This window comes from Nerophis ophidion, linkage group LG18, assembly GCF_033978795.1.
Source record: "Nerophis ophidion isolate RoL-2023_Sa linkage group LG18, RoL_Noph_v1.0, whole genome shotgun sequence".
NCBI classification, from domain to species: domain Eukaryota; kingdom Metazoa; phylum Chordata; class Actinopteri; order Syngnathiformes; family Syngnathidae; genus Nerophis; species Nerophis ophidion.
The window spans coordinates 21498686-21521168 of record NC_084628.1 but is presented as its reverse complement, the minus strand read 5'-3'; the positions used below and the strand labels follow the sequence as shown (position 1 = coordinate 21521168).

Sequence of the window (22483 nt, the reverse complement as noted above, 5' to 3'; positions counted from 1 at the left end):
AAGTCGCCACCTCATATCAAATAAAATTTAAATACAAATTTAATGCCTCTTTTCTATTTGCAGCCTTCTGAGGTAAATATCAAAATATATTGTAGCCTCGCGAAAGAGTTAGTGCTGCAAGGGGTTCTGGGTATTTGTTCTGTTGTGTTTATGTTATGTTACAGTGCAGATGTTCTCCCGAAATGTGTTTGTCATTCTTATTTGGTGTGAGTTCACAGTGTGGCGCATATCTGTAACAGTGTTAAAGGTGTTTATACGGCCACCCTCAGTGTGACCTGTATGGCTGTTGACCAAGTATGCCTTGCATTCACTTATGTGTGTGTAATAGCCGCATATATCATGCGAGTGGGCCTGCACGCTGTTTGTATGGAGGAAATGTGGACGTGACGACAGGTTGTAGAGAATGCTAAAGGCAATGCCTTTAAGGCACGCCCTCAATATTGTTGTCCGGGTGGAAATCGGGAGAATGCTTGCTCCGGGAGCTTTTTGGGAGGGGCACTGAACTTCGGGAGGATTGGCAAGTGTGAGAAATTGCGGTGTTACAGCGGCACCGCTGCTGTTCAATAATGGCGGGCCAGCTGTAATGTCAATTTCATATTGCCTCAAGGGCCAAATGAAATTACACGGCGGGCCAAATTTGGCCCGCGGGCCAGAGTTTGACACCCATGGTATAGGCCAATGTCACTTATGGATGATCAGTATCAGAATCTGCAGCATAAAACACTAATGGGAACATCCCTACCCAACATCCATCAACATTCCCAAAACAATTCAACACTTTGCAGCACAGTTCAAAGACTGCCCCATAGCTAAATTTATAATGATGCCAAAACATCTAAAAACAAAGTGATGACATCTGCAAAGATCTTAATGTCATCCTTTGTAGCAGTGATACTCAAACTGTGGTATGCGGGCTCCATCTTGTGGTACACCAAAGAATGACTTGATTCAAGTACAGTGTTTTCTCTTACTGTATTCAAACTCAGTGTTACTGTTCAAACAATGTGCAGTCGTACAGTGGCCAAAAATATTAAGTATACTTGTTAAATAAAAACTCTGCCTTGCTTTTAAATAATACTTGGGACTCCTACGCTACTGTATTTTAATGTTGGTCATTATGCTGGGGACAGCTTGTAGAGCCAAGTTTTTTCTGAGGTGGTTACTTGGTGGAAAAAAGTTCAAGAACCACTGATTTTTAGCATCTCAATATCACCCAGACAACATTCCAACACCAGCCGGGCCGATGCTGAATGTGATTGTCCATCCATCCATTTTCTACCGCTTGTCCCTTTCGGGGTCGCGGGGGGTGCTGGAGCCTATCTCAGCTGCATTCGGGCGGAAGGCGGGGTACACCCCTGGACAAGTTGCCACCTCATCGCAGGGCCAACACAGATAGACAGACAACATTCACGCTCACATTCACACACTATGGCCAGTTTAGTATTGCCAATCAACCTATCCCCAGGAACATGTTTTTGGAGATGGTAGGAAACCGGAGTACCCGGAGGGAACCCACGCAGTCACGGGGAGAACATGCAAACTCCACACAGAAAGATCCCGAGCCCGGGATTGAACTCAGGACTACTCAGGACCCTCATATTGTGAGGCACATACACGAATGTTTATTGTCCAAAACTGAACTTTCTGCGTCAATTTAAGCCAAAAGGAATTCTAGGAATGTTGTCTTTAGGGTTAGTCAACCCTATCCCGAAGCAGGAATTCTGAATGTTTGTGTGCTGGTTCTGTTTGTGGTTTGGAGTGTACAGTTGAGAAGGCGCTTGTTGTTTACCATGAAGGATGAAGGCAAACTCATACATGCACACACACACACACTAATGGTAGACACACACACAGCAGCTGGTGCAGCATAGTGAGAGGAAGTTTCACCCTTTCTTCAAATCCTGCTCGTTCTATTTTTAGCTGTTTGGTTTAAAAATAATCTATAAACAACATCGCCTGCTGATAGCGTCACTTCATACACTTAATTTTCTCTTCACATTCCTAAAATTACCATTTTTACGACAAACTCGTAATGTGTATGAGTCTAATTCACTTGTTTTGTTGTCCATCTCTGTTGATTTGACGACAGTCAGTCCTCTCAGCGCCCTCACAGACTGTCCACTATATTCCAAACCTTGTTATCTCTTTCTCCCCCTTCCGTTATCAGTCACAAAGCCCCGCCTTTCGCTGCCCTAATGTGGGGGCATCTCCCTGCCCGACGGCCAATCAGGATGTTTGACCCGTCCCTCCTGGAGATGCCGTGGTCCCAGACCGGGCCTGAGGCTTCAGTAAGGGAGTAACGGGCTGGGACGAAAGTTATAGACGGAGAGGGGGGGGAGATTTTAGGAATACCAGCAGGAAGAAGGAGTGACCGCAGTTTAGGATAAAGGCTGAGATTGAAGCTCTGCAGCTGGCCAGAAGGTAGGATGGATCAGCAGCTTACAGTAAAGTTTGTGGAAAGTTGCTTAGACTGCATGAAGGAGTGGACATGGCTGAACAATGGCACGCTGTTAGCATCCACACAGACTAGTTTGTGTCACCAGAACCATCAGAGTATTTGGTAACAAGACCTGGCCCAAGCATTACCCAAAAAGCAAATTTTGTGGCATTCCAGAATCCCTTTATAAATTAGTGACACACGGCTGTCACTTCGTTAGTGTGTGTGTTGACGTTACACAGCAGTGACAGCTGCACTGCCATAGTCATTGGATCTCCGTGCCCCCCTGCGGCACCGAGCCGACCCCCACATACCTATGAAGCCTGGTATGTTGGGCACAACCATGACAGTCTGTGTGACAACACAGAGGACAACACAAATGTGTCGTCTTTTTCCTTCGACCAGTCTCAATGTGACTACTTTTCTGTGGGATGCTACTCTCTAAGGTTCTCCAAGAATTCTAAGAGACTCTGGACTCCAGAATGTCACTCTATGTGTTGAACAGATTGACGCCTACTGTTCTGTTGTGTGGCTTGCTAACACTGTATAGCAGGGTTATTTAACTAAAAGGATCGGGAGGCCTAACTTCTCTCTTGACTATTATTCCTCATTTTAATATTGCTAAGAACCACCATCCACTGCATTGGACATTTGATTTTTGTCTATTTATTATGTCCTTGTTACAACATTCTGAAAAAAAAATAGCCCGCAGCCAACAGGAGCGCAAAAAAACTGTTTTGGAACCTGCTGCACAAATATTAGTCTCTTCTAAGTGTTTAACTGAACTCATGGACTGGTCCAGTGTTCTTCTCGGGCCAGACCAGTCGCATAGCCGTCTTGCATATAGGGATGGAAATTGATAAGATTTTTCCTGTTCTGTTTCTTCTTTCAACAAAAGAACAAACAGGTAGATTAGAATCAGTTTTGTTTGGTTTAGAGATAACATGACCTTACAAACCTAAAGTAAGAGGGACATATGCAGCTTAAAAAATATATATGTAAGAAATAAATATTTTGTAGAATTTAACAAAATAAAACCTGTGTGGAAATTACATAAGCATGTAATTTTAGTAAATTTTTAACAACTTTTAAGAATCTTTGTAATCTCCCCAGAAAATACACTGGTGAAACTTAAAACATTAAAATACCGTGCAAAGATTTGTTTAGATTTCCAAAGTGAAACTATATATGACATAGCCTCATAACGTGCAACTCAATATATTTCAAGCCGAGATGCGTTGCGTCCTCAATGTGAACGCTTCCGCGCTTAGGTCTCATTCGGCCGACCGGAACGTCACCAAAAACGATAAGTGTCGTAAGTATTTGCCAAAATACACTGTTACAAAATAAATAGTTGACAACGTAGCAGAAAACGGGTGAAATTTAAATGTTGGCAGGTGAAAATCAAATGTCGTAGCAATTTATCCTTTAAAACTGCGATAGCCAAAATTCTCGTCCTCTTCTTTCTTAATTTTCTGCGCACAATAATCCGGTTTACAAAATGTTGACTTTGCAGAAAATCCTTGAAATTGCCACAAATGTGACATTACTGAGACAAGTTTAATTTAAGTCATTTTATGTCCGTAAACACTGCAGTACGTATGACGTCATGATGTCATTAGATAGTACTTTATTTAGATAGTACTATGTCATGATAGTACTAGTCATGTCCGCATGCGGGTCAGATTGCATTCACATTGGAAATCACATCATTTAATCTGGCCTCCATGTCAATCAGTGTGTTCTGCCGCGTCATTTAACGAGGTTTGTCACATCATTTAATTTGGCCCGCCATGTCATTTAATGTAGTCCATCACCTCATTTACAGTGGTGCGTCACGTCATTGATGTAGTCTATCACGACATTGACGTAGTCTGTCACGACATTGACGTAGTCTGTCACAACGTTTAATCTGCTCGGTCACGTCATTAATTGCGGTCCGTCACAACATTTAAAGTGGCCCGCCATGTCATTTATTGTAGCCCGCCACCTCATTAATGTTGCCCGCCATGTCAATCAGTGTGGTCTGCCACAACATTTCTAGGTTCAGATCCGAGCATATTGTTGTGATTTGTGAAGCCCTTCGAGACACTTTTGATTAAGGGTTATATAAATAAAGCTTGATTGATTTTTTTATTTTTATTGATTGATCACTTAAAGTGGTCCGTCATATCATTAAAGTGGCCCGTCAAGTCATTCAATGTGGTCTGCCACATCATTTAATGTAGTCTGCCACGTCGATTATAATGGCCCTCTGGGGCCAGCCGTAATTGCAATCCATCCATCCATCCATCCATCCATCCATCCATCCATCCATCATCTTCCGCTTATCCGAGGTCGGGTCGCGGGGGCAACAGCCTAAGCAGGGAAACCCAGACTTCCCTCTCCCCAGCCACTTCGTCTAGCTCTTCCCGGGGGATCCCAAGGCGTTCCCAGGCCAGCTGGGAGACATAGTCTTCCCAACGTGTCCTGGGTCTTCCCCGTGGCCTCCTACCGGTTGGACGTGCCCTAAACACCTCCCTAGGGAGGCGTTCGGGTGGCATCCTGACCAGATGCCCGAACCACCTCATCTGGCTCCTCTCGATGTGGAGGAGCAGCGGCTTTACTTTGAGTCCCTCCCGGATGGCAGAGCTTCTCACCCTATCTCTAAGGGAGAGCCCCACCACACGGCGGAGGAAACTCATTTCGGCCGCTTGTACCCGTGATCTTATCCTTTCGGTCATGACCCAAAGCTCATGACCATAGGTGAGGATGGGAACGTAGATCGACCGGTAAATTGAGAGCTTTGCCTTCCGGCTCAGCTCCTTCTTCACCACAACGGATCGGTACAACGTCCGCATTACTGAAGACGCCGCACCGATCCGCCTGTCGATCTCACGATCCACTCTTCCCTCACTCGTGAACAAGACTCCTAGGTACTTGAACTCCTCCACTTGGGGCAGGGTCTCCTCCCCAACCCGTAATTGCAATGTGACCCTCAATTAAAACTAGTTTGACATCCCTGCATTAAGGGAATTGTTGGAAAAATTGGCAAGCGATTCCAAGGAATTGATACACTAGGAACCGGTTCTAAACAAGATCCGGTTCTCGATTCCTATCCCTGTTTACTATACTGTACAATGTATATTAATACACATTGACAATACACTGGAGCAGATCTGTCAGGACTTGGCTCAAGTGTAGGTCCTGTTGTGTTGAAGGTAGCACTGGTTGAGAGGTTCTGGTTCTATGTAGGGTCACCAGACGAGATTTTGCTACCAGTGTCAGCATACATTCTTCCACTGTGCTGTGACTTTGGTTTTTGTTTAAGACCTGTCTTCCCGCATACTGTGACTGTCCTTTGGCAATACATGTCTATGCACATCTTTATTGTTGCTATCAAATCTGCATTGGTACGACAACACCACTTGGACAAAATACTCAGGAAGGGGACAATGTTGTAAAATATGTCCTATGTCCGGACGTGTTTGAGGTTCCTGCTGTGGTTCGATCCAGTGTCTTTTGACTACATTGTCAATTCTCTATGTGACCTCATAACACATTTGGACATCAATTACTGTCTTCTGCCCACTAACTGGATCGAATAGATCCTCTTACTGCTTCAAACACGCAAGACATCCGAAGCCTCCGGGAGTCCAGCTGGGGTGACAGAAGCCAAAAAGTGGACGATACTCAAACTCAGTCCAAAACCTCAAGTAATGTTCCAAGTGTCTCATGTTATGAAGGCAGCTGAGGACTTCACAGAGATGAACAGAAGTGACATGATGGATAATGATGGCCACTTCCTGGCGTCAGGCTTTGGGCGGCGCTGGTGGTATTTGTTGGTGGGGTTGATTTTGCAGCAGGAAGTACGGTCACGGGTGGATCGGGGGGTCTGGGAGGTGAGGAAATACTTTTTGACATGTGCTGGAGGGAGAAGTTCCCTCAGCATCCACACACCAGTGAGGGAGGAAGACTCATGCAAACACACCGTTATACAGCATCCGACTTTTTACAGTGAGTTATAAATGAGATATGTGCATATTTCTGTTTCCTGTTTACATGGGCGCACTTCCTGTCCACAGGCGAGGTCACCTGAACGGTCAGAAGACACGTGGGCTTGGACACTTGACTTATTAGGTGGAGGATGCTTTTGTCTGGACTTGTTGTCTTCTTATCGCAACACTGAAACAGGAAGTGTGTGCTCGTGTGTGTGTTTGTGTTTGTGTTTGTGTTTGTGTGTGTGTGTGTATGTGTGTGTGTGTGTGTGTGTGTGTGTGTGTGTGCGCGCGCGCGCGTATGTTGTCAGTAGAGTTTGTTGATGATGATTGAGGTACATTTTTTTCCTACACAAATCTTCACCCTGCTCAACTGTGGTCTAGGTTGTGTTGTGTCTAATGTTGTCTAGTTGTGTTTCATGTTGCCTGTTGTCTAACAATGATCTAGTTTTATATCATGCTGTGCAGTATTTTTTTGCCATGTTGTCTCATGTGCCTCACATTCTGTGTTGTTTGTCCATTTTGTGTGGTGTGTCTAATGCTGTGTAAGATCATCATTCATTTGGTCTAATGTTGTCTCATGTTTTTAGTGCTATCTAATATCGTTTCTCTTGCCTTGTTTCTCATATTACAGATGCATTCTTCTGTCTTATGGTATTAACTCTAATGTTGTTTTTCTCTTGTCTCATGTTGTCTTGTGTCTAATGTTGTCGTTTTCATGCCGTCCTCTTCATAAACAAACATTGACTCCTCTGATCATATGATTGTTCAGATTAGATCTTCTAATTGTGAACATGAAAAAACTGTCTGCTTGCGTGTGTGTGTCTGTGTTTGTGTCTGTGTGCGTGTGTGAGTGTGTGTGTGTGTGCGTGTGTGTGTGTTCTTCAGGATGAGAGGATGTTGCTTGTTTTGTTCGACTGCCAACAATAACATCATCAACTTCATGAGGGCTATTGAGTAGGTTTACACCCAGTACTGTCATGTTCTAGTCAGATCTAATGGAACAGTTCTGTCGTGTTGTAGTCAGATCTAGTGGAACACTACTGTCGTGTCCTAGTTAGACCTAGTGGAACAGTACACTCGTGTTCTAGTCAGATCGAGTAGAACAGTACCACAGTGTTCTAATCAGATTGAGTGGAACAGTACCGTCGTGTTCTAGTCGGATCTAGTGGAACAGTACCGTCGTGTTCTAGTCGAATCTAGTGGAACAGTACCGTCGTGTTCTAGTCAGATCTCGTGGAACAGTACCGTCGTGTTCTAGTCAGATCTCGTGGAACAGTATCGTCGTGTTCTAGTCAGATCGAGTAGAACAGTACCATAGTGTTCTAATCAGATTGAGTGGAACAGTACCGTCGTGTTCTAGTCGGATCTAGTGGAACAGTACCGTCGTGTTCTAGTCGAATCTAGTGGAACAGTACCGTCGTGTTCTAGTCAGATCTCGTGGAACAGTACCGTCGTGTTCTAGTCAGATCTCGTGGAACAGTACCGTCGTGTTCTAGTCAGATCTAGTGGAACAGTACTGTCGTGTTCTAGTCAGATCAAGTGGAACAGTACTATCGTGTTCTAGTCAGATCTAGTGGAACAGTACTGTCGTGTACTAGTCAGATCGAGTTGAACAATACCGTAGTGTTCTAATCAGATCAAGTGGAACAGTACCGTCGTGTTCTAATCAGATCTAGTGGAACAGTACCGTCGTGTTCTAGTCAGATCTAGTGGAACAGTACCGTCATGTTCTAATCAGATCGAGTGGAACAGTACCGTCGTGTTCTAGTCAGATCTAGTGGAACAGTACTGTCGTGTTCTAGTCAGATTTAGTGGAACAGTACTGTCGTGTTCTAGTCAGACCTAGTGCAACAGTACCGTCGTGTTTTAGTCAGATCTAGTGGAACAGTACCGTCGTGTTCTAGTCAGATCTAGTGGAACAGTACTGTCGTGTTCTAGTCAGATCAAGTGGAACAGTCCTGTCGTGTTCTAGTCCGATCTAGTGGAACAGTACCGTCGTGTTCTAGACAGATCAAGTGGAACAGTACTGTCGTGTTCTAGTCAGATCTAGTGGAACAGTACCATCGTATTCTAGTCGGATCTAGTGGAACAGTACCGCAGTGTTCCAATCAGATCGAGTGGAACAGTACTGTCGATTTCTAGTCGGAACTAGTGGAACAGTACTGTCGTGTTCTAGTCAGATTTAGTGGAACAGTACTGTCATTTTCTAGTCAGATCTAGTGCAACAGTACCGTCGTGTTTTAGTCAGATCTAGTGGAACAGTACTGTCGTGTTCTAGTCAGATCTAGTGGAACAGTACCATCGTGTTCTCGTCGGATCGAGTAGAACAGTACCGTAGTTTTCTAATCAGATCGAGTGGAACAGTACCGTCGTGTTCTAATCAGATCGAGTGGAACAGTACCATCGTGTTCTGGTCAGATCAAGTGGAACAGTACTGTCGTTGTCTAGTCAGATCAAGTGGAACAGTGCCGTCGTGTTCTAGTCAGATCTAGTGGAACAGTACCGTCGTGTTCTGGTCAGATCTAGTGGAACAGTACCGTCGTGTTCTAGTCAGATCAAGTGGAACAGTACTGCCGTGTTCCAGTCAGATCTAGTGGAACAGTACCGTCGTATTCTAGTCGGGTCTAGTGGAACAGTACCGTCGTGTTCTAGTCGGATCTAGTGGAACAGTACTGTCGTGTTCTAGTCAGATCTAGTGGAACAGTACTGTCGTGTTCTAGTCAGATCTAGTGCAACAGTACCATCGTGTTCTCGTCAGATCGAGTAGAACAGTACCGTCATTTTCTAATCAGATCTAGTGGAACAGTACCGTCATGTTCTAATCAGATCGAGTGGAACAGTGCCATCGTGTTTGAGTCAGATCAAGTGGAACAGAATACTCATGTTCTAATCAGATCGAGTGGAACAGTACCATCGTATTTGAGTCAGATCAAGTGGAACAGAATACTCATGTTCTAATGGAACAGAACAGTCATGATCTAGTGGAACAGAACAGTTCTGTTCTAGTCCAACAGAACTGCCGTGGAGTGACTTCTCATCATGTGTATCCTTCATGCTCAAGTTGTTGTACTTCTTCTCATGCTGCTGACATCCACTATATGAGACAGCTCCTCGTACCTCAGCATGTTCCCGCCTCCGTCTATCATGTGGGGATCTTCTCCACCAGTCGGGCAGGGCCTGCAATCCTGGTCTATAATAAGAGGTAAGCGTGGTCAGGCATGTGGTAAACGGAGGGAGCTGTGCCGCCTCGTCCACCTGCTGCCGTCTGTCTGCAGTCCAAGCTGAAACCTCCAAGTGGTCTTCATCTTTACGGTGGAGAGCTTTCACATCAGACGCTGATTGCGCTCTTGCATCATCTCCACTGTGTAAAGGTGAAAATGGACTTAATATTTGGACGTGAGATGTGATCAATGGACGCTCCACTAAAGCTCACTGAGTTGCAGACACGAAAATGGACACAGCAAGTCTTATATTTTCTTTAAATGGGTACCAGAGAATGTGTGTTATGTCATCTTGTGACCCGCCGGACACCCAACACTCCCAACACGCCCAAACGGGCTCGGCATCCACGCTGAAATGACACACACACACACACACACACACACACACGTGCGTGCACATACATAGCAGATGCGAGTTAAAAAAGTGATCATATGAAGGTGGAACTCTCAGGAATGACATAGCAGGGGGGCCACAGTGAACGCAAGCCAAGTCATTCCCAAAGTGGGCGGTGGCATGCCAGTTTGTACACACACACAATATAGTGCAGTAACAACCTTAACCAGCCTTGCTTCCTACTTTTTGTTGCCTGTTTACGATTGCTGCTGCTGCTGCTGCTGCTGCTGATGATGATGATGTCTAAAATCTGCCTCTTGTCTCATAGCAACAGGGTTGGCTGATCGATAGTTAGGATTTTGTGTTCAATGACTTGTCAGATTAAAACAATATAACCTGTTTTATTGATCTCCAACCAATCACACATGCTCTTGTCAATAGACCTTTGGATTGGTGGTCGTTATCATTAGCAGTATTGTCCTTTAATGAAACAATGTGTTGTCGGATATTTGGTTATGTTGAAAGGCTGCAAAAGTGTAGTGCAGTGGTTCTCACACTTTTTCACAACCTCAGAAAAACCTTAGCTCTCCCAGTTGCACAATGATGACCAACATTACAATACAGTAGCGTAGTAGACTTATGTATTTATGAAAAACAAGGCAGAGATTTTATTTAACAAGTACCATATTTTCTGGACTCTAGAGTGCATCCACTATATATATATATAGGCATCCACTAAATTTTAGGAAAAAAATGTTTTTCCCATTTATAAGCCACCCTAGACTATAAGCCGCAGATATATACGTTGTGAAATGAGTTATTTACACAGAAATGTTGTAAATGTTTGTTTACGCACCTTAATTGTTTCCAAACGGTGTAACACAGCATTAAAACAGATGATCAAACAAAACAGAAGTCATTGTCTTGGACCCACTAGCTGCGCAGGCTAGCTCTTCAATAAGTCCGTGGTGACGTTTTGGAGAATTTACTAAGGAATCCTTGATACTGGAACAATACAAAGAGAATCCCATTGTACGTTATTAATGCTAACACAGAGAGTTGTAAACATGTTAGCATATTAGCTGATGCTACGTAAAAATATGCATGAAAACACTCCTACAAGTGGGTCGGTTTAGTAAATAGGAATCGTTTTAGATATATTGTAAAACATATGAATGTTGCTTAGAAAGCTGAAAAATCCTTTCAAGTAGAAACGCTATGGACGACCTAGGAAACGGATCGGCACTTGTACTTATGGCCCAAAGCTTTGAAACACTGCAGCACCTGCAGTGAGCAAACTTGTCGAAAAGATGGCGCCATAGCACAAACAATATCACACTTTTTCAGTGTATTTGCTTGTTTTTTTTAACTATTTGCATTGTGGCCGTCAGCAAAGGAAAAACCCATAAATTAGCCACACTAGATGCAGTGTTAAAAGCATAGGAAAAAAGTGGCGGCTTATAGTCCGGAATGTACAGTATATTTAATATTTCGGGCCACTTTAACATCACACACAGTTTTAACAGTAACACTGTGTGTGAATATAGGAAAATAAAACACTGTACTTTAATCAAGTGATTCTTTGGCGTACCAGTAGATGAAGACTGCGTACCACAGTTTGAGAATCTCTGATTTAGTGTAAAGCAGAAGAGCCAATAAAAAAAATTACATGTAGGCCGAAGATATTCCTAGGCCGCTCTTCGGACACCTTAGATATAGAACATTTAAGAAAATTGTTATTATTATAAATATATTAATACAATGTTTTTCTATTTTAAGTAAGGTCTTAATTATTGTTTTATTGGATACTGTTTCTGCTGGTGGTCTATGCATCTTGCCCAGAGACTATGGTTGGAAAGTAGCTTTGTACCTAAAACCTGAGCACTTATAGCAATGCTGATCAATGTGCGTTGTCCCTGTTCAAATAAACTAATAAAATAAAATGAAAAAAATGAAGCTATTATTGCCAGCGAGCTCAACAGTCACAGAAAGCACGAATAAACGTGACGTTGTTCCCTTTTCAGACTCTGACAGAGAAGAAGACGGCCATGTTTACAGCACGAGCAGAGATCAAGCTGTAAGTGAACGCTGACCTCAAACATTTGGCCACACATGAGTAATCTACCTACATGTTGTTCATCAAGTGTCAGTAAGACGGAACACGTTGTCCTAATGTCCACAGGTAAAAGATAAGAGGCGGTCTCCCCCCACTGGCCCGCATCGCAACGCTCACCACAGCGGCTCTGCGGAGGACCACGAGAGTCCAGAGAGAGTGGTGAGACGCAAATATACATGCATCAAAGCACTCAATGTCCAATTGCGAAGATGAGTAGATAAGATTCAAGGCCAACCCAGGACTAAAATCTCTTATCAATCCATGGACAGATGAAGAGCTTTGCCCCCTTACTTTTGTCCATATGTTGTATTTGTGGCAACATGGCCGCCACTGGTCGGCGATGACCCCCTAGCAGCAAACCCTCACCCCTCACTGTTGTAGAGCACAATGGTCTGGTCCGGCCGCGTAAACACCTTTCATTCCCATCCAGTCAGCAGATTTTCAGCGCTGGTCTTTTCATTGGGAAGCAGGTGCACGCCCGTCAACAAAAGGAAAAAAACATCCCAGTGTGATCTCATCGAGTGCATGTGTGCTCTGCAGGAGCAGAAGGAGAAGCTCCATGCAGAGTTGAAGCAGGTGCTGAGTCAGAAGAGAAGTCACCTGAGAGAGTCCGCCTGTCAACTGGCGCAGCCGGTGATGGATCCGCAACCTGGCAGCGAGTCCACCGTAAGCGCCAGCAACCTCTCCACCTTAAACTGGAGTCATCACTCAAAATGTACTCTCTGCCTTTGTGGACCAGGTCGAGGCGGAAGCCTCCAAGCCGCAGGAGATCGTGGTGGAGACAGAGGCTGAGGCCGGAGCCAGCGGCTACAGCGTGACGGGCGGAGGACAGCAGGGAATCTTCATCAAAGATGTCCTCAAAGACTCGCCGGCCGCCAAACATCTCAGTTTGCAGCAAGGTACTCGCTTCACACTTTAAAGTACCAGTAGAGTTGTAAAACAAGTTGGCTTCATATGCTTGGTTGTATCCATTAAATCATATCTAATTGTATTTACATACATCAGTCATACTGGAAATATTAAAAATTGGAGAGAGATGTGCTGTCTATCATTCGCAATCCCTATATAAGACATGAACACATGTTTTTCTTTCATGATACATTCCAAGTCATAAATAAATAGTAAATAAAACATAACTAGTCCATCATTGGAGGCTCTCTATTCCACCCACAAAACCCTCTTAAAGGCCTACTGAAATGGAATTTTGTTATTTGAACAGGAATAGCAGGTCCATTCTATGTGTCATACTTGATCATTTCGCGATATTGCCATATTTTTGCTGAAAGGATTTAGTAGAGAAAATCGACGATAAAGTTCGCCACTTTTGGTACTTCCTGAAAAAGCCTCACCTTTACCGGAAGTCGCAGACGATGACGTCGCAAGTGTGGGGGCTCCTCACATATTCACATTGATTTTAATGGGAGCCTCCAACAAAAACAGTTATTCGGACCGAGAAAACGACAATTTCCCCATAATTTGAGCGAGGATGAAAGATTCGTGTTTGAGGATATTGATAGCGACGGACTACAAAAAAAAAAAAAAAAAAAAACAGTTAAAAAAAAAAACGCTATTGCATTGGGACGTATTCCGATGTTTTTAAACACATTTACTAGGATAATTCTGGGAAATCCCTTATCTTTCTATTGTGTTGCTAGTGTTTTAATGAGTTTAATATTACCTGATAGTCGGAGGGGTTTGTCTTGACGCCATGTCTCACGGGTGTCGACGGCAGCTGTACGGACGACACAAGCTCAGCTGATATCCAGTAAGTGGCGACTTTTTAACCACAATTTTCTCACCGAAACCTGCTGGTTGACATTCGGTTGGGATCCATGTCTGCTTGACCGGGCTCTGATCCATAGTAAAGTTTCAGCTCCGTGAATTTTAAACAAGGAATCACCGTGTGTTTGTGTGGCTAAAGGCTAAAGCTTCCCAACTCCATCTTTCTACTGTGACTTCTCCAATATTTATTGAACAAATTGCAAAAGATTCAGCAACACAGATCTCCAAAATACTGTGTAATTATGCTGTTAAAGCAGATGACTTTTACCTCTGTGTGTGTGCAGCGCTCATACTTCCTAAAAACGCGTGACGTCCTGCGTCCACGTCATCATTACACGACGTTTCCAAGACACAACTCCCGTGAAATTTAAAATTGTAATTTAGTAAACTAAAAAAGCCGTATTGGCATGTGTTGCAATGTTAATATTTCATCATTGATATATAAATGATCAGACTGCGTGGTGGGTAGTAGTGGGTTTCAGTAGGCCTTTAAGTAACCATCCAAAACCCGCCAACATTATTCTCTATAGATATTGGGACCTGAATATCAGCCAAATATTAGCGATGTTGTTATTATAAGTGCTAACGCAGACACAGTATTTTTTGCGGCGCTTTGATAAGACAAAGGTAAGTGTCCTGCTGCTCCCGCATCATCATGTCTCGGCTCGTCAGTCATTCTAGATTACAAATCATTCCTCTCATCTGGACATTAGGAGGATTTAGCCATAAATCGAGAAGTTGTTCATCTTGACGTTAAGTTTATACCCGGTGATGGAGACAGACACACACAACCGAAGACGGTGTCTGCAGGGAGACTTTTCCTTGTTAACTCTTCATGTGGATCATCCTATGGACATCCTATCAGTTGTCTTCAAAGTGAGAGCAGACATTGTACAGTAAGCTATCGTTTTATTATGTTTGTAGTTTGTATATCTTGTTTAGCACTTAGCAATACTGCTACATGAGGCTAAGTGTTTCGCTAAAGCTAGCTCTGCCGAGCAGAGCTTCTAAAACTTGTTGCTCATCCTCCTTATATTTAAGATATAAGTATAATATTAGTTTCGTTATCATAATTTTTCACAAAGCAATTATTGTTGGCTCTCACAATGTCTGCATTGTTGTTGATGGGGAAGGGATCTGCGGTCCTTACCTCTACGTCATGCTACCACGTTGCTGGCTTCCTCATTATCTCTCAAAATGACTTGGGAATCTCTGTGAGATTGATGCTATTTTGATCATATTTGTTTATTCGCAAACTCTGTAAGTCTTTCGGTGTCATAAAGGAGATATATATGATAATAGCTTCTATATAGAGGGAACTTATTTTTACACTGGACTGGTACCTTAATGAGTCGTTATTTATATTCATCCAAGGTTGCTCAGACTTTTTTCAGTGAGAACACCCTCAGAAAATTGTACATATTTATTAGCAGTTCAGTAGCACCTCCACTTACATGCTTAATTAGTTTTGTGACGTAGCTCTTAACTCAAACAATTTTATCTTAGGTCAACGTCGCCCATTGAAATTCATTAATTTGAATTTCATTGGTGCTTAGACCCTAAAACAAAACAATTTTACCATGTAACATGTATTTGAAAAGGAAATTAACTCTTAAGGTAGTCTTTTTTATGTTTTATGTATAACAGATACAATATTTATTTATTTTCTATTAATGTGTCGTGGTGATCAATAAAACATGCTCACTAAGCAGGACCTCTGCTTCCGAGTGATCGATAACTTCTGCTGTCATGTTTGGTTTCATGTTAAGCGGAAAGCATGTAGCTGTTTATGCAGTTCATTGTAAAACAACACATCTCCACATTGTTGAGCCTTTGACAGGAGCGATATCAAAAGACAACTAGAGGACCAACGTTGCAGAACTCGATAAGTGCGCCACTTCATGCTAACTGCTAATGTTGGCGAACTGCTGAATGGAAAGAAACTCTGTTGTTGCACTTCATCTTTGACATCACTAACTAGGGCTGTGAATACTTGGGGACCATGCGGTTTGTTTTGATTCGAATCTTGGGGGTAATGATTCAATTCAGAATCGATTCTCTATTCAAAATCAATATTTTTATAATAACATTGGTTTCCAGTTGTATGATTAACTACATGATGTTTCCACCCCCATGCTTCACAGTAGGTATGGTGTTCTTGGGATGCAACTCAGTATTTTTCTTCCTCCAAACACGACGAGTTGAGTTTATACCAAAAAGTTCTATTTTGGTTTCATCTGACCACATGACATTCTCCCAATCCTCTGCTGTATCATTCATGTATCCATTTTGGTATAAACTAAACTCATCATGTTTGGAGGAAGAAGAATACTGAGTTGCATCGCAAGAACACCAAACCTACTGTGAAGCATGGGGGTGGAAACATCATGCTTTGGGACTGTTTTTCTGCTAAGGGGACAGGACGATTGATCCGTGTTAAGGAAAGAATGAATGGGGACATGTATCGTGAGATTTTAAGCCAAAACCTCCTTCCATCAGTGAGAGCTTTGAATGGTTGACCAAATACTTATTTTCCACCATAATTTACAAATAAATTTTTTTAAATTCCTACAACGTGAATTCCTGTATTTTTTTTTCACATTGTCTCTCACAGTTGAAGTGTACCTATGATGAAAATTACAGACCTCTATCATCATTTTAAGTGGGAGAACTTGCACAATCGGTGGCTGACTAAATACTTTTTTGCCCCACTGTATACTGTATATATGTGTGTGTGTGTGTGTGTGTGTGTGTGTGTGTTTGTGTGCGTGTGCGTGTGTGTGTGTGTGTGTGTGTGTGTGTGTGTGTGTGTGTGTGTGTGTGTGTGTGTGTGTGTGTGTGTGTGTGTTTATATATATATTAGGGGTGGGCAAATTAGTGCGTTAATTATGAGTTAACTCATCAATCTATTAACGCCGCCAATTATTTTATCGCGCATTTGCGTATGTTGTTTACATGCTTTTATTTTGTTAACGCCTTTTCTTAACAAGATGGCGTCGCCCGGCGTCGAGGAGCTCTTGGTAAAGATAGAACATTTGGCAAAAATACCGGACAATTCTGCAAATTTCATGGCTGGCTTACAGCGTGGTCACTCCGGGATCACTTACGACCGCCAGACAATTCTGAATGTGGATAGATCGGGCCGTTTTGGACTGAATGACGCGTGCTTGCTAGACCGGCTAGCTAGCATGGGAATACTTTGCCAGCTACATCCAGCGGCCTGTGAAGCAGCGGAGTATATGTGTTGTCTGTCTATTTATGAATAATGCAGATGAGGAGTGTTGGCTGAGTTCTTAACGTTTGCTTTCAGAGCGTGCATATCACAACATACAAGATGCCGTCATGGCGACACACAACCTATACCGGGCTACCGCGCATGCTCGTCACTCCTGTTGCATGCTGGGTAGGGTAGTTATTTTATTCCCTGGCTCATAACGTCACAATATAGTACCATGTATATGATGCGTTCAGTTTATCAAAGCACCAAGCAAACAATCGGAAAATTCCCATCATATCAATTCCTAGATATGGTCATAATTATTTTAAGTGCACTACGCAGAATAAACACAACATTATTAATATTGCTACTACAGGTAATTTGATCAAAAATTCCCTAAAACAGCCCACTACCTATAATATAGGTTTTTTAAACATGAGATCCCTGATAAAAAAAATGTTTCTGTTGTTACCTCAGAAATTGCCTGTTCGGATGTTATGATTGTGGCTCAGAGATTTGTATGTAAATTATATTTATTTTCCATAACAAAGAGGATAACTTAAATACCCTGGCAGTGGTAGTAATAAGCTTAAATGTTTGTATTTACATATTTTGAGTTCATTTTCATAAAATATGCTATTTAACTGCTGCTGTTTAACAAGGACTGATTTAAATTGTGTTCGCACAACAAATGTTTTGGCGCTTTTGTTCATGTGGGGGAATATTCCAATAAAGCTGCACTACACACTACTTTTGAATTCATTATTGGGCTTTGCGTATACACACAGTTAATCGCGATTAATCAGAGAAATAGTGCAATTAACTTCTATTAAAATGTATAATCGTTGCCCAGCCCTTATATATATATATATATATATATATATATATATATATATGTATGTATGTATGTATGTATGTGTGTGTGTGTGTGTGTGTGTGTATATACTGTATATATATATATGTGGGTGTGGGTGTCTATATATATATATATATATATATATATATATATATATATATATATATATATATATATACTGTATATGTGTTTATATTTTATTTTTTTTCAACACTTAAATCTCAATATCAACTTCACATCTGATAATATACATGTTTTTTGCAATGTTTTATGCCCATCATGTTAAGGAAAACTCAGTTTTTATGGCAAAAACACAAAATATGCAACCTTTTCTCCAAAATGTTTTTAAAGTGGAATACTTGATGTGAAGTAATTGGAACCTTAAGTAGGTCAATAATTCTTAACATTTTTTATTCATTTGTTTTTTTGAGCAATGTTTTTATTTTATTTTCTTTAAAACCCATTAAAATTATTGGGATCCAAAAGGGCCCCGCTAATAAGAGTGATGTAAATAAATCAAACATTTTCTTTTTTACTTTAAACACTTAAATCTCTAGATCAACTTCAGATCCTTTTGTCAATTTTAAGTTTTTAATTTCATTTTTTTTTTTTGTTTGTTTGCATAACGTCTTTGTTGTCATAGAACACTTTTTTAAAATGGTAAACCCAAAAAATATACAAAATTTTCTCCCCAAAATATTTCAAAGTTGAATTTTTTAAGTGAAGTAATTGGAACCTTTAATAGGTCAATAGTTCATAACAACATTTATTTTGATTCATTATTATTTTATTAAGCAAACCTGCATGGCACCTTTGTGTTTTTGGAGTCAAGATTGCAACTTGTTCTCATTACATTTCACCCGTATGCTATTTTTTTTAACTTTTTTATTGGGGGTTTTTGTAATTATATTTTTAGAATGTGCCACGGGCCTTTAAAAAATTAGCTGTGGGCCACAAATGGCCCCCACGCTGCACTTTGGAAACCTCTGCATGAGGAAAATCCTCCCGGTACCAGCATGTAGAACGTTCTCAAGGCTACTGTCTTGAATTAAAGCAGAATAAAAGGTGACTATGTAGTTGTTTTAGTCTTGTTAAATGGGCTCTAATATTGTTTAAAATGTAATTAGAAGGTTTTGAACAGGTTATAGAAATATTACACTTTTAGGAACGATCCTACTTTGCAAAATTACCACGGACAGGCCAGGAATTGTATTAGTGACCAACTCTTTCCAATGTTGCGTTCAGGTGACCAGCTGCTGAGCGCCAAAGTGTACTTTGACAATGTGAGGTATGAAGACGCTCTGAAGATCCTCCAGTGTGCCGAGCCCTACAAGGTCAGTTTCCTGGTTAAGAGGACCGTCCCAGAAGCAGACATCACTGTGAGAACTGGAGTGCCCATCGTGGAGGTCAAAGGTCCCAAAGCCAAAATGGCCAAAATGGTAATTAGTTCACTATTACTGTGGACTTGTTTCATGTCTTAGCAGTCAAAAACTCCCCACAAGGTTACAGTCAGGATGAATCAAGTAGTTTTTAGAACAGTGGCTGAAAGAAAAATATAAACTCCAGGCTGCAATTTCACAGATATTCAGAGCCTTCTCTTCATTTTGGCCATATGCAGCTACACGCCAAGTAGTGAGGTGTGAATCAATACTGAAATATCGATACTGCCAATACCAGATCTTCATGAACTCATATTGATACTTTAGTTATTTGAGATAATGCACATCATTTACAAGAACACAGTGTAAAGTAACTCAATTCTTGAGATTTTGTGTCAATGAAACGCGATTGGTGGGAACTACTTTTTCTTTCGCCTATGCTGTGCTCAGTCATTTAGTCTATCATATGTTTATTTAAAGGGGAACTGCACTTTTTGGGGAATTTTGTCAGTCATTATGAAAGACAGATGTATTTTTTTGTTAATGCATTCTAAATAATACATAAATGCGATCAAAAGACGGCTTACAATAGAGCCTAAAGGAGCCGCACTATTCCGCCTATAAAGCCCTTAAAAACATCAAAGCAACTCAATTAAGGTTTTGATGTAAGTATATATCTAATATACTAACAACCACATTCATAATAACATTTAATATTAACATATTTTGATCATTTTAAGCATTCGCGGTGCATTCATTTTTTTAAACTATCACTGATTACTACTCACTGCAGACTTCACGATAGCCAACAAACATAACAAGACATCACTTACTGTACAGGATCTTAGTCATTAGGATGCCGACTACTCAGATGTTCATATATTCCCATTTAGATGAAGAATGACTCATAATCCTCGTGAAAAAAGGGGGGGTGGCGCCAAGCGTCTTTTCGGGTTGTTCTCGGCAGTTTCGGGTCCAAATTGTCTGTCAAAGTGTACTAACTTGTCGGAATACATCCTCATCCTTTGACTATCCATGTGAGAGGCACGCTTTATGATCTAGACTAACGTTTGACAAGCATGGAAACAAGAAAACAGCTCACTAGTTGATCATGTCAACATTGACACACAAGTTTGTGATCACGGTGCTGCTGTAAATAGTTTGTCTGCGTTAGCACTTATAATAACAAAATCACTAATACTTGGTTAATATTCAAGTCGTATGGGTAATTGGAGTATTTTTTGCACTTTTTGGGTGTTTTTTAATTGGCTTTTATAGGCAGAATAGACGACCTCCTATTGGCGTTGCTGCAACCGGACTTTTTTATAACGTATATTTATAAGTTAAAATGCATTACAAAAAATACATCCGTCATCATCCTTTTCATAATTATTGTGAACACTAAGGAAAATTCCCCCCAAAAAGTGCAGTTCTCCTTTAAGAAAAGTACTGGCAATTAAAATGAGTCACTCAGTATTATAAAACAGTAAGTGTATTTATCCTTTAATTGTGGGCTGTTTGTAGACACTTGGATACAGAGATGAATATAAATAAGATAACGCTTTCAGTGCAGAATAACACCATCAGTTGTTCCGCTCTGTGAATGTTTATCGTTTGAAGATGATTCCCCAAGAGTAGCAACACTTGAAATACATCCATCCATCCATTTTCTACCGCTTATTCCCTTTGGGGTCGCGGGTGGGGGGCGCTGGTGCCTATCTCAGCTACAATCGGGCGGAAGGCGGAGTACACCCTGGACAAGTTGCAACCTCATCGCAGGGCCAACGCTACTTTTTACATTTTTACGAGACACATTAGGTCAGAGGTGTCAAACTTGTTTTCATTGACAGCCATATCGCAGTTATGGCTGCCTTCAGGGGGATACTTTTAACGGTGAATATATATGAATAAAAGTGCGTAAATGCCTCATAATATTAGTTAATTTCCAACAAATTTGATTATTATAGAGTAATTTTTTACGTAAAAATTGATAAACAACTTAAGTTGAAATCATTAGTTATGGTTACAACTAATAGTTTAGGGAATTAGTTGTTCTCTATTTTGTAATATAATGATATATTTGTTGGATGATCACATAATACATTTTAAACTATATGTAATTGCGGGCATGTAGATACAATTTTTTCCATCAAAACGGCAAGAAATAGTACATTTAAGAAGAAAAATGAAGTACTTAATTGACACATTATTTGTGGCGGGCAAGATATGACCCCTGGGCCTTGAGTTTGACACCTGTGCAATAGGTATATTTGCAAAAAGTATCGGATCGATATCGCCGATACCAGCCTGAATTTTACTCGATGTCGGATCGTGAAAAAAATCAGTAGTATCACACATCACTAGCGCCAACATAGCATGCTAACTAGCGGCTGGCTGCTCTGGCCTCAAGGTCAGTAGCTATGAAGTTAGCATGTTTACCGTTTCAAATTTTTCTGTGTTTGAGAGCGTGAAGGGCACCAAGGCATTCAAGGCCAAGAAGAAGCGAGGTGGCCGATTTGGTCTGAAGAGGCTGAAGGAGAAGCGTCGAGAGGAGCTAGTCATCGAGGGAACGCCGCCCAGGCTGGAGATAAGTGACGTGGAGTTTGCCCTTCCTATATTCCAACACAGGAAGGGCGGCCACCTGGACAAGGCAGAAGGTGGCGCTACTGTGAAGGCAAAGAAGAAAATCAGGTATTTTTTTCTTTGGTATATACTACTTACCGGAATAAGCGGTAGGATGGATGGATGGATATACTACTTACCTGTTAGCATTTTAAACACTGGAACCCTTAAAGTTAAAACAGCCCACATCTTGTACATTAAGAACCTCCCTCCACAAAAAACCCTTGTGAGACTTCAGATCAGTGAGCATCGACAGCAGTGATTCTCAAACTCTGGTACGTGTACCACTTGTGGTACTTGGGCTTCATATAGTGGTACGCCAAAGAATCACTTGATTAAATTACATTGTTTTATTTTCCTATTTTTAAACACAGTTTTACTATTCACACTATGTGTATTGTTACAGTGTTACAAATGTTAAATATACTTGTTACTACTTATAATATGCTACTGTATACGAATTTTGGTTGTACTTGGAGAGACATTTTTTTTCTGAGGTGGTACTGGGTGAAAAAAGTTTGAGAACCTCTGATCCACAG

The 22483-nt window shown here is 41.4% G+C and overlaps 1 protein-coding gene across 6 annotated transcripts in view; it reads left to right on the top strand.

The window, feature by feature from the left end:
- The window catches only part of prx (periaxin), a 60797-nt gene that overhangs the window by 2599 nt on the left and 35715 nt on the right, over nucleotides 1-22483 (top strand). For 4 of the 6 annotated variants that reach the window (XM_061877602.1, XM_061877604.1, XM_061877605.1 and 1 more), the window contains exons 1-7: nucleotides 6430-6556; nucleotides 11997-12049; nucleotides 12155-12247; nucleotides 12629-12754; nucleotides 12828-12987; nucleotides 19189-19382; nucleotides 21787-22013. In XM_061877602.1, the coding sequence (XP_061733586.1) occupies nucleotides 6445-6556; nucleotides 11997-12049; nucleotides 12155-12247; nucleotides 12629-12754; nucleotides 12828-12987; nucleotides 19189-19382; nucleotides 21787-22013 (965 nt within the window). In that variant the 5' untranslated portion in view covers nucleotides 6430-6444. Of the gene's footprint in view, nucleotides 1-2266; nucleotides 2422-6429; nucleotides 6557-11996; nucleotides 12050-12154; nucleotides 12248-12628; nucleotides 12755-12827; nucleotides 12988-19188; nucleotides 19383-21786; nucleotides 22014-22483 lie in introns of those variants that run through there. The other 2 variants (XM_061877607.1, XM_061877603.1) reach the window with 2 other exon arrangements.